The following is a 12,908-nucleotide window of genomic DNA, read 5'->3' on the forward strand; positions in this document are numbered from 1 at the left end:
GCAGTTCAGATAACAAAAGCAAGAAGTTTAAGGGCATTGCTTGTTTCTTTTGCTTTCATACATAGCTTTCATAACATGAGCTGTTTGTTGGTCATCAAATTACTTAAGGGTCAGAAATGTATTCTTTTCATAACGTTCTACAAGATAGACTCGTAGAAGTGTCTCCTTTTTATGGTGTTCTGCAAAATAGTCTCATTAACTTTGCTATTATTTCTAATTGATTCTTCTAAATTGATACAGTCCATCAAAACCTCACTGGTAAAAGGGCATATTAAGCATGGTGAGATATTCCAGTGTTAGTGTTGGAGGGATCCCTGCAGTCAGCTAGTCTCTTTTTCCCTCTGCCCAGCAGAGATGACCTATTTGGCCATTAATACTCAGACACCTTTCATTTCTGGTAGAGTTCTGGCGAGGAGGATTCTGTAGCCGAACCAAGACTTTCCACCAAGAGTTCTTCGGTCAAGGGTGATTCCAGACTCCCGGCAATTGACCAAACATCAGTCAAACAGAAACATAAAAGTACCATGACCCCACGGAAACCGGAGAAGGGGGGCCCCAGCAAACCCTCTTCAGGTGAGTGACTGATGTGTGGAAATTCACAAACTCTAAAATCCCAGCACTACAGGTAATGCCAACACTCAGACTGGTGGTACCGGTTACACCGAGGGCCCTCTGAGTGGCGAATTCAGGTTTTGGAGGGTCCGGTGATCTTATACAAGTGGTAAAATTCCTTCTAGAGTAGAAGAGCAAATCAAGAAGGTGTGACTTATGCAGAACAACTGTTCCCACTGCCCAAATTTGCTGCCCAGTCATTGGCTTTGTGTGACACTTCCCTACAATTGGCGCCTTTTCATCTTCCTTACCCTTCTGGGGTGGGGATGGGGGAAGGCATTTGGCCCCAGGTATCAAATTTTATGACTCAAGCGAGAGCATGAAGAGAAGCTTTCAAAAGCATCTGAATGGCATAATTTATAGCCAAGAAAGAGAGAGTAATAAAGTCCTCCAATACTGGGGTTGTCCTCTCTGGGAGAAAGGGGGCTTGATACATCCTCCCTTTTGTGCAATTTGGTAAATAATTCACTCTTTAGCTGCCTTTGAAGCAGAGATCAGTCCTCCGCTTGAGGCAGGAATGATTTAATAGTATCCAGAAAGCGGATAAATTCAAGTGAAAGCGTAGAGTCCCTCGGGCTCATCCCCATCAAAGCCAACATATGGAGGACAAACTTGATTCCTCCAGGAACTGACTTCGAAGTTGGGGTAACTAGGCAGAAAGGTCTGCCTTCTGCTTGCAGTAGAATGGAAAGGATCCAAATTAACTGCCGAAGAATTTGTAAATAGCGTGCAATTCATTTAAATACAAATCACAACTACTTTCTAATCCTAAATAGCTCATGTCATGCAACCACCCGTCCAGTTAAGTCTTAATGCATTTTTAGAAAATGGCAGCTTTCCCTCAGATTAACCACCCACATTTTGTTGCTTTAATGAGGTAAAAAAAAAAAAAAAAATCGGAAATGATGTCCTTCCAAGCAAAGCCCCAACACTTTTTCCTTATTTAATTAGGGGAAAGTATCATTAATAGTTAACAATTTCTCATTTTTAAGACATTTAGTAGGAAGTGTGTTTAAAATTTTTTTTAATATTTATATTTGAGTGACAAAGAGGGCACACGGAAAAGGGGCAGAGAGAGAGGGAGACACAGAATCCGAAGAAGGCTCCAGGCTCTGAGCTATCAGCACAGAGCCCTACGACGGGGCTCAAACTCACAAACCATGAGATCATGACCCAGGCCACAGTCAGACGTTTAACCCACTGAGCCACCCAGGCGCCCCAGTAGGAAGCATGTTTTAAATTCAGCTGTTTAAGAATGGAATAGGGCAGATAAGATGATTCCCCAATTACTTCAAAATATATGTGGTAATTTATTGAATTGGGGAGGTTTTTAATAAAAAAAAAAATTGAAGTTTAAATAATGCAATTCCATTCACTAGATATGATTTCTAACCTTCTTGCTAAAACTGGGTAGCTATTTGCTTGGGCTACTTTGTCATCTGTCAAGTAAAATCATTAAAATGTACGGTTTAGGCCACTAGATGATCTTAGTTTGTGTGATTAATACAGATGCTTTTCTGACCGAGCAAACTCCAGATGGACCTTACAACATTGACAAAAGGAAGAATTAATTCACTTTACATTTTATAAAACATCACATCTGAAGAATTACTAGCCTGGAAACACCAAGGTTTAGGCAAGAGAGCCAAGTTGGCAGAAGGCTACCTATTTCATCAAATGAGGGATGTTACTTGGAGTAAAAGCTTTTAAAAAGTACCAGCTTTATCGTCCTATTATGACCCCAGACCATGTCCAGGACCCGTGCAGGAAGGGGCTAGACTGGGGCCTGGCTGTCCAGTGAGCACAGCGGTCCTGGTGATCAATGCTGGTTGCTACAGAAGCCTGATCAGTTGTACAGCAGACCGGATTCACGAAGTTGGCTAAAAGCAAAGCGTTGGCGTGTTAAGATCCACTCGTTTTACATGTGTAGATGCACCCTCAGAGTTCCTTAATTAGCACAGTGAAATGAGAGCCCAGAGACATGGTGAGAATTTAAGCTGAGTCTTTTCAGGAAAAGTCTAGTTGAGTGACGCTAGCAACTCAGAAAATTCAAAGGACTCTCCTGTGGTTCTAGAAAAAGAGGATTGGGGGTCTGAATTATCTAGACACATTGATCCAGCTCACCAGGTTCCTGTTTTTCTTTACCTCTGTAGAGGAATATTTTCCTAAAGCATTTTGGGGGTGAGCCAAAGTTGACAGTGAGTCACCAAAACTCCTCCCATTTCAGAACTGAGATTCTGTGTCAAATTGAAGCATCCAAGCCAGTGAAATCCCTTTGCAACACCTGTGTAATAGACTAACCTTCCATACCGAGTTCTACTAGGCTTTTCCTGAATAAAATAATATAGCTGGGAAATGTGGACTGCCTTACACGCGAATCTATGTAATGATAATCCATTGAAATCAAGTTTTTCCTTATATCCATGTGACCTACCATCTAGAACCCCCAAGAAGGCTATTTACAATAGAGGAACCCATGGTGCCCTCTACCAATAGGTTTATAACTGAGAAGGTGTCAGATTTTCATTGTTCTTCACACTCTTTTAGAAGGAGTTCACGCATTTTAAATTAAGTAAGTTCACATATTCCCATCAAACTGCTGCTAAATGAGTTGGCTTGTAATTCTCCGTGTTACCCGTTCCCCCCCCCCCCCCCCCCCCCCGTGTAGTGTCGGGGAAGTGCCTTAGAGTCAAAATGCTTGGATTAGCAAATGCTTGGATTAGCATCTGGGTACCATTTCTTATTTGCTTGTGTGCCTTTGGGCAAGTGACTTCTCTGTGCCTCAGTTTCCTCATCTGTAAAGTGGGGGGTCAAAACAGATCCCGCCTCCTGGGATTGCTGTGAAGTTTCAATGATAAAATGTACGCTCAGCCATTAGAACAGTGCCTGTTACCATTAAGTACCTGTTAAATTACAGCATATTGATATCTAGGACACAAGAACTATGTTTAGTAGGGAATGAATTATAAAACCTTGCTTTCTCTGTCTTAATGTTGCCCCCACTCCCCACAATCCTTTTTTTCCCCTTTACCAAAAATCGAGTTATATTTTTTAAAGCCTGATATAAATGCAGGTACAAACACTTTTACTACACCCTGAATTTCCAGAGCAGAACACAAAAGGGGGAGAAATGAATAATCAGAAAGCATTCACCAAGCCAGAGATTTGCTTCATCTCCAAAAAAGACATGGAAAAGTCGGGCAGCGAGTCCAGACCCAGCTGTGTCTGATGTGCCATGGATTCAGAAATCCTATTTCACGATCAAGGTGAACTCTGGTCCAGGGAGGGACAGAAGCAGAGCTACATATTCTTTCAGAATTCTGCATGGATCTGGGAGAAGCTGAGCAGGTCTCCAGGCCCCGCAAACGCTGGGGGACAGAGAAGCACAGGGAGCTACTATGGCCTCCTGGCTTCCTGCCTATACCCGAGACCCCGCCCAGTGCTAGCCTGAGTTGTAAAGGAGCCATCTTCCTTCTCCAGGATACGTAGAGACATCCAAAGGCCACTGTGCTGCGGGGTTCTGGCGCCTGGAGTCCTGCAGACCTCTCTGCCTCAGTGCCCGGCACACGGGAAAAGAGCATGCCCTCTCCTGTCACCTAGAGCTTGGGCACGGTCTCCTAGTTCTGTGCCAGGAAAATGGATCTGGATGGAGTCCTAGAGCCTGCTTCCAAAATCTTGCCCTTTTAAACAAAGCCAAGTGTTCTGAAATTATCCTCACTTATTACTGAGTTCAATGTTAGTCATTACCAGATTCACATTTGTGGGAGTAGCAAAGCCTATTCAGCTTAATAATGGCTTCTCGTGAGGACGTATTCTTGTAAAACCAAGAAAAAGCAGTGAACTCAGATTTAAAAAGATAAACATCTAACATAACTGTGGTCTCTTGTGAGTCGGGAAATATTTATTTGAAGGGCGGCCTGGAAGAGAAATTTGACGCAAATCCCAAATCTTCATAACCTACCTTGCAAATAAATTCTGTGGAAGGTTTTCTCGAAAGGCCAAGATTAATGAATTTCCAGGCAGGTCCCTTGGTGTCCCAACAACTTTCCAGGCCATCTGCCCAAGTTAGAAAACAACCACCATAAGTGAACGCTCTTTCTATGTAGAGAATACTAATCCTCAGTCGTTTATGGTAATGCTTCCGAGACCGTGGGGCTCAGGGAGGTCACAGGGCCCAGAACGGGAAACCATGGCTCAGCATCCTGGTCTACCACTTTATAGCCCTAAATGTGAGCTGGCAACTTCCCCGAACTCAGTTTCCTCATCAGTAAAGTCGAGTTGTTACCTACCTCACCAGGTAGATGGGAGGATTAAAACCTTGTGGGGAGACTAGGCCTTAGGGAAAGGTCAGTCCCCAACCCTCCCTCTGCTTGGAAATCCCGACTCCCACCCCCACCACCTGCTGCTCCAGGCCTGGCATCTTTTTATAAGCTGCTCAACCAAAGCCATCTTAGTCTGAGATGTAAGACAGGTTATAACTTTATTGTAAAAAATTGAGGAACTCCAAGTAGTCTAGGGCCTTGGGCCTTAAAATGTCCCCAGACCAGGAGCAGAGGCGTCACCTGAGAGCTTGGTAGAAATGCAGAACCTCAGATCCCAGTCCAGACTGACCAAACCAGAACTTGCCTTTGATAGTATCTCTGGGGTATTTGTGTGCACAGATGAGTTTGAGAAGCTCTGCTTTAGGGTCAGCCTACAAATTAGGAAGAGGAGAGTATAAAGCTGACACCCTATAGGGAGGCAAGGACCAGGTCCCTGAGCGCCTTGAATGTCAAGCGGAAAGGCATTGGCACATCAACCTGGGAGGGGATCTAAGTGAGATGTGGTGCGACCCAACTGGCACTTTTACAAGTGGGCTGTGGCATGGAGAGGGGCCTGAAAGGGGAGTGAGAGCAGTCTGACAGAGGCCGAGAGACCAGACAAGCTGTACGTGCACTGCACCCAGAGAGAAATAAGAAGGGCTTGGCCTAGAGTAAAAGCAGAGGGGATGGGGAAGAGGGCTGGGCTTGAGGGATGTTCAAGGAAGTACTCCTGGCAGTACTTGGTGGTGACTCCTGGGTGTGGGGATAAGGAAAAAGGAGGAACCAAAGAGAAGCTGGAGCTCTGGCCCAGAAAACTAGGCCTGTGGAGGTTGCCTTTGTCAAGGCTGAGAAAGCAAGAAGAGAATGGGCCCCATTCCGTGAGTGTTGTCTTTGAGGGGCAGGCAGGATGGCCGGGAGGAAATGCCAGGAAACACCGGAGGACCCAGGTCTGCTGCTGGGCAGAGAGCTCCTGGCCACCAGCAGGAATCCAAGGGCCTAGAGGGAGAGCAAGGGAGCTGAAGAGGGCCTCCCCTGTGAGAGCTCATGGAGCAAGCAGGGATGATGTGGGGAAAAGACAGAAGAAGACAACCACAGAGAAACAAGGCAAGAAGTAGCAGCTACTGCAAAAGCCTAGGGAGGCACTGGGAAATGAAGGAACAGATAATTGTGTCAGACCTTGCACAGGATAGGAGTAACTAAGGGCTGAGACCTACCCCCACCCCCAATTATACTGGAGGTAATGATCATGGTTTTCAACTGGATGCTTCCAATGATGGCATTTTAGAATTGGGACTGATTGCAGCTGCAGCCTTTCCCGAACTTCTCTGATAAGAGTCACCAGGCAGGTACTTGATGAAAAGACACATTCCTGGTTCCCGTTCCTGACCCAGAGCATCAGAATCTCCACTGAGGCAGCCTGTAAAACCACGTCTTTAACAAGCACAGCAGGTGATTCTCATCACAGAGGTTTGGACACCTGTCTCACAGCCTTGATTCTAGAACATTAAAGTTGATGAGATACCTGGAGACTCCAATAAGCTGCAGGTTGTGATTTGGTCGGTTTGGGAGGAGGGGGCGAGGATTCTGCATTTCTAAGAAGCTTCCAGGGGACATCCATGCTGGTGGTCAAAGGACCACCCGTGGGGGAACAAGGCCTAGAGAAAACACCTGTCTCATTTTGCGGATGAGAAAATAGTTTTTGAGAAGGGAAACAGATGATCCAAGGTGACCCAGCTGGCTAGTGGCAGCGCTGAGAGATCTGTCATGCACGAGGGGGTCTCTCTGGATCGTGTCTCCATCAGGTGCCCATACTCCGCCTCCAGAAGGTTGGCAGATTAAGTGTGGGTTTAGCGGGCAAATCATTCACTTCACTTGGACACCTCCCTCGTCCACCTGCTTCTTCCCCTCCTTGGTCCCTCCCCCTTTCCATGATCCCACCAGGATATCTCTGCTTCTTTCTTTTTTCTCAAACCTCCCCTCTGCAGCAGAAAGGCCAGATTAGGGCATGACTGCCGCCTCCTCCTGCGGGCAGCTGGAGGACTGGAGGGGGAGAGCCTTACCGAGGTGAGACCCTGCCAGCCACCGTATGTTGCTGCGGGCACAGCTAATTAGACTGGCCGTGGGGGCGGAGAAGGGACCCCGCGCTGCCACGCAGGAACTTAGTGGGGGAAGAACTTTCCGGCGTCTGTCAGGGAAGCCAGAGACTATTGGCTGGAAGAGGGTGTGATGATGAGGCCACGTCCCTCAGTTAACTCTCAGGTGACTTTGAGATCCCATCGGCCACCCCTCTGACACCTGGACAGGCCAGCCCGAAGAACCCTCTTTGTGTTCTGATTCATTCACAGGCTTTCCCACCGTGAGTGCTGCTTCCTGATTTGCTCTTTTTCTTTTGTGCAGGTGACAGCAGCGAGCACCCCCTGTTCTGTGTTGAATATTCCCCTTACTGCTCCGTCTTTGCTTTCTCCCCCTTCCCGCAGCCCATTACCAATTCCTGCTGCCTCCTCCTGCCGCTCCTGCTGCCAGCCTCCCCGGTGGCCCAGGACCCCTTCCCCCAGCTCCCTCCTGCCCCCTCTTCCTTCACCAACCCCTCTTCCTTGTCCCCGGGCCCCGTGCCCCAGTCCCCGGCCACCCTGTGTTACTTCCCCGTGTCCTGCCCGACCCCAGTGGAGACCCCTGTGCTGTGTCTGCCGGGCCCCAGGAGGCCCAGTAAGATTTACCTCGTGTGGTAAGTCACCCTCGGCCAGGCACACAGCACAGAGGAGTCAGGGAGAGGGGGACTTCGGGCTTCCGGAAGGCAGGTGGAGAGGTGGGGGGCCGGAGGGCAAGGTCACGAGCAACACCCAGGCGGTGAGGTGTGCAGGGGAGCAGGAAGACCAGACAGCTGCCACTTGACTCGACCTCCTCGTAGCGCTAAGGCGTGAGCGACCAATAAAATCCCGTCCTCTCTCGAGACTCATCTGATTTCTTCGCTCCCGTGGCTGGCACACTCTGGAACATGACGCCCAGAAACAGAGCAGGCCCTCCTGTGTCCGATGGCAGCCCCGAGAGGGCGGCACGGGGAGGGGGGGGGGCAGGCCCTTCCCAAGGCACACGCTGGGACTGAGAAGCCACGCAGAACCGTGCCGAAAGGGGACAAATTAAAGGGCTCACTCACTGTTTACATTCCCTTTCCTGCCTACTTATTAGGCACCACATTTCCCAAAATCAAAAAATCCCACCTCCTGGGCTCCAAAATAAAACATATTTATGGTACATAATTAAGCTTTAATTAAGATCTCCTCTGGGTATGTGAGACAGCACACATTTCCAGCACACCCAAATAGGCAAATCGACGCGGTCTGTTATTTGTGACTGTACAGAAAGCTGCCTATTACTCCAGGGCAACACCGGCCCTTGCGACTAAGCTGTAATTCTTCCCACGATCTAAAGGAAGCAAGACTTTTTTTTTTTTTTTAAGTTTATTTATTTATGTTGAGAGAGTAAAGGAAGCAAGACATTTTTTTTAAGAAGGCATCTCTTAGACAGAATCTTGGCACCTCCTTGTCAAGACAGGGGGAGGGAGTAAAGGTTTAGGAGTTGTATTTTTCTCTCTCTTCGACCTGGTCTATCAAGAACCGTGCCTGTGTCTGGCAAGCATGCAAAGAACTGAGCAATGATGAGGCACATGGAATTAACATGCACGATTAAGTGGATTTGGTTCTCAGTCATCAGGGCCTTGGGTAAACAGGAGATGACTACCCTTTTCCCCCCCTAGTCAAATTAAGAACTATTCAATCAACAATTACAGCATCCCAGCATCTTCAAGAGAACTAGGACAGGCACCTTGTATCGAAACAGCCATTTGGTTTCTTTGTCCCTGGAGGCATCGCCTCGCTCAGACACTAGCAGAGGGTCCAGTGCAAAGCAAACCAGTCTTCCCCAAATTCGCTAACAAACTTCAGGGTGTTGAGTGGCAGCAATGGGACTGCTGAGCACAGATGCCTTCTCTCCAAGGCAGCGGGTCTGTCCTCCAACCTGAAGAGGAAGCTCTATTTCCTCTTCCAGTGTGACTCTAACTTCGGTCTCTCTGTAGGTTAAGGTCTGTACCATGCCACGGGGAGGACCACGGTAGAAAGGCCCCAGGGGTCTGAAGTTTGGTTTGATTTGGGTACGGGGAAGGTGAGTAGGACCCGGAAACAGGGTGCATACAAGCTGCGCGGCCCAGGTCACCTCATCTGTGCCTGCAACGGCAGGTGGTGAAAAGGGATATTTTGTAAGAGTTTGCCTTCCATAGACTCTGAGAGGGTAATCACAAGGAAGAAGTCAGCGGTACCACCAAATTGGATTACAGTCTTTAAGGTCATGACCAAACTGTCTTACTCATCTTTGCGAACCCTCAAATTATTACATAGCAAAGGCACACGGGTATTTGTCGAGCAGATTATAATAGGGAGTTGCTATTTGCCTTTTGGATTTTATAAAGGATTGAGGGAGGACGGCTTGGCAAGAACAGCACAGAAATGAAGGTTATCGAGTAGGTTATTCTCAAGGGATGAAACCTGCAGAACGCGTTCTGGGCCAGTGCAATTCTCTCCGGGGAGCGACTTCAGATCCCCAATTAGTAGGAGTAGCAGTAAACTGTCTGTGGCACATGCTGCAACAACCATTGAGAGCGGCCGAGAAGCACCGGACTCTGAGGCCATTTCCGTACATTATTGCGAAACGTCGCAGTAACTCGGCAAGATAGGGATATTCCCGTTTCAGAGATGCCGAGCCTGAGGTCCAAACTGCCCAAAGTCAGGGGCTCCTGCCCACCCTGCCAGCTTCGCTTGCCAGACCTCGTAAAACCATCTCCGGGTTCTCAGCTTTATTACTTTAGTCTGCTGAAACCCTCGGTTAGAGACAGACAGGCTCATTTCTGGAAATCATTTAAAAGAGCTGATGCTTCGAAGAAAGCGCTTTTTTTTTTTTTTTGGAACAAGACAAAATCACCTTAAGTCATCTTGGATGGTTAGCCCAAGAAAAAGTTTGTTCTACTTTTGGACTCCCCCGTGGTAGCCGGGTAGCCAAATGCACCTTCGCACATCACACTAAGCAATTACTCTTTGTCCTGAAGGAGACCAGGCCACACGCAGGCTAAGACAGGGTCCTCATCCTTAAGAAGAGAAAAGATGTATACCTCGGGCGACGTTAGACTATTTCAATGCTAAAGGTCCTAGGAATCCTGAAAGTTCTGGCCAAAGCACAGTCAGAGCCGCATGGGTGGGCATAAAAGTGGAAATAGGCCTCGAAGGACCTGCCGGCTGGGGCAGGCTGGGGCAGAAAGGCCCCTGGGGAGGAGGACCCCACCCCTGCACCCTGGGAGGGTGTGGAGGGGGGCGAGGGCATGGGGCAGTGGGCAGTGTGAGGTTCTGCTGCCCTGGGCTCTGAAGGAAATGCAGATTCTAACGGGATTCCCGCTAGGAATCAACGTGCAATCCTTGTGACCGGGACCTTCGGGCCTGAATCCCAAGACTGCCCCTCCCTCGGCCCTCCAGCTGCCGCTTCTTCAGTAGGAATCCCATTGCCTCCCACCCTGGCCATCAGGGGAGAGGTAGGAGGCAGTCTTTGACTGCTGAGAGCTGGAGGGATGAGGTCCTAGGTGACCAGGGAGAAACCTGTGGGTTGCAGGAAAGCAATCTGGGTGCCGAGAAAGTGCCTCGCTCCCCCCTCCGTCCTGGCTCCCATAGCGTAAATCCCCTCTCACTCTCCTCCAGGTTGGTGAAATTGTGTCTCATCACCACCCCACACCCTCTGAAGAATATACCCTCATCTCCTGGAGAACTCCCTTCTCTCCTTTGCGGTCACACCTGCAACCCCTCCAGGCCCCACCAGCTCACCCTACGTGAGCCACCACCACCGGCCGCGCCCCTCTTTCCGCACATCCCCAGTAGAACATGGTCCCCTCTGTCTTGGGGACACAGAACTGAGTGCCTTCCCCTCCTGGGGCCCATCAGGAGAAGCGGGTCGTACCTAATCGCATTAAACTCGGCTTCGTGAGCTGCCAGGAAGAACTTTCATTCATTTCCTGAATCTGGACAAAAACCACAACTTACTCTCTGGAACATAAATCCAGTTGTCTCCACAGGCCAAGAACGGCTGCTCTCTCGCACACAACTCAAGGACCTTCCCAGCTTTACCCGTGTTGCCTGCTGGCGACGGTTATTTGTGAAACTTCTGAACTGTCCAAGAGGGGATGAGCCAGGCAAATTCCCCTGGAAAGATCTAGTTCAGATATCCACGATTCAACTGCCTCGTAAACTCAAGAACTTGCAGAGAGGCATGGAAAATACTGAAACGCTTGCCCCAAACTCCACGGGCACTGACGCTTCCTACATGTGCAGAAGACATTTGAGATTATTCAAACCAATTAGCAACCTAGTTCAAAATGTGAATTTCCAAAAAAAAAAAAAAAATTCATCGGGAACTCATTCCACGTTAGCATTCCCACTACTGTCTTTCCCGTGAGTTCATCCTCCCAGCACATAGCCAAGCAAATAGGTATACCTGGGATTCCAGACGCTTGGGACTTTTCTGGAAGGCCATCTTAGCTGCTAATAAACAACCTGAGGGTACAAAATAGGCTGTGATTCAACCTTGGAAGAGCAGCTGGAGAGAGGGCCTTTGCATGTCCCAACTGCAGAGGGCTCTCGACAGGGTTCCCAGCATGCCCGTCCCAACATCTATGAACAGGAAGCTAGAAGCATCTTAGCAGAAGGACACACCCCTTATAGACCCTGCTTGCAGGTGTCACAGGTGCTCATTAACGGTGAGTGATAACACCCTTGCGAAGTAGGTATTATGATTTTCCATTTGACAGGGGAGGAAACTGAGGCTGCAAGGGGTGAGGTGATCTGCCCAAGTTCACACAGCTACAAGGTCACACAACCAGTTTCAAATCCAGCTCTTCTCTGACCACCTGGGCCCCAGTCCCTTACCTGCCTTCCCCGTTGCTGGGCCTTTGGAGCATTCTTTATGCAGAAGCTGTTTCCCTGTAAAAATTATTGAAAAGATTTTACACCTTTCAGCAGCCCAGGCACCACAAATTTTATCAAGGAAGAGGAGGCCAAACCTGGGGAGACTGACAGTCAGCCCAGAAACGCAGAGCCCAAGAGTGCCAGGGGACAGGAGCAGACAGAAATCGCAGCTGCCAGTGAAGTCGCCGGCCCTCAGGGGACCAGGTAAGGACCTGGGACCCATGCGTCTGGGTCCTCAGAGAGGTCGGACTTGTGTGGTTACCTGGTGAATTCCATATGGTTTTCAGACACTTGGGCTTTTATGCGGAGGACAGTGTACCTTAAAATGAAATGCTTAAAAGGATTTGAAAGCAAACTATTGGATCTAGTTTCCTTCTCGGAGAGAGGCTGGCCGGAAAAGGTAGGGCAGGGGAGTTTGTTTTTATTTTTTCTCCCATTTATTCCATAAGCATGACTGTGCATGGTTTTGAGTGGGGGCCAGCCATTCGGCTTCTGGAGAGGGCATCTGGGTGGTGGGGGACAAGGGGTGGAGAAGCAGTCTGCAGTTCTGGGGCTATCTCACCTGGCCCAAGAGGCGGGGAGGGGGGTCTGTGGGTGGCAGACTGCTCACCTCCCGCAGGGATCTTCTCGCCTCGCCATCCAGAGTGTTGAGATCTCAGTGTGTAAGAAATACCATCAAAGCAAATAGACACTTTCCTTCAAAACCCTGGTCTGGTGGATACGTCCTCTTTCCGTCCTGAGCGTTCATCCAAAGGCCCAGGCCATGTTGCTCCACTGACCACATCACCCTCCCCTGTGACGGCAGAAGGAATAGGACCCGAAGAGTCTCCATGGGACTCAAAGAAAGTGACACTGGACAGCCAACCTCGCCAGGGACCTAGTCTTCCCCTTGGAGAAACCACTGAGCATCACGCTTCCTCACCACCCGATGAACACAGTAGGCTTTATTTTAAAATGTGATATATACTTCAGTGGACACCTATAAATATCAAACAGGGTA

At 48.8% G+C, this 12,908-nt stretch overlaps 1 protein-coding gene across 14 annotated transcripts in view; it reads left to right on the forward strand.

The window, feature by feature from the left end:
- Positions 1 to 12,908, forward strand: part of MARCHF10 (membrane associated ring-CH-type finger 10) — an 83,282-nt gene that overhangs the window by 38,782 nt on the left and 31,592 nt on the right. For 12 of the 14 annotated variants that reach the window (XR_002085010.2, XR_002085009.2, XR_002085007.2 and 9 more), the window contains 2 exons: positions 402 to 573; positions 11,960 to 12,112. Coding sequence is in view for 11 of the 14 variants with exons in the window: in XM_019466630.2 (XP_019322175.2) it covers positions 402 to 573; positions 11,960 to 12,112 (325 nt within the window). In the remaining 3 variants the exon portion in view is untranslated. The remainder of the gene's footprint in view (positions 1 to 401; positions 574 to 11,959; positions 12,113 to 12,908) is intronic. The other 2 variants (XM_019466628.2, XM_019466626.2) reach the window with 1 other exon arrangement.

Source organism: Panthera pardus, unplaced genomic scaffold (assembly GCF_024362965.1).
Source record: "Panthera pardus isolate Hobbes unplaced genomic scaffold, ASM2436296v1 HiC_scaffold_3, whole genome shotgun sequence".
Lineage (NCBI taxonomy): Eukaryota > Metazoa > Chordata > Mammalia > Carnivora > Felidae > Panthera > Panthera pardus.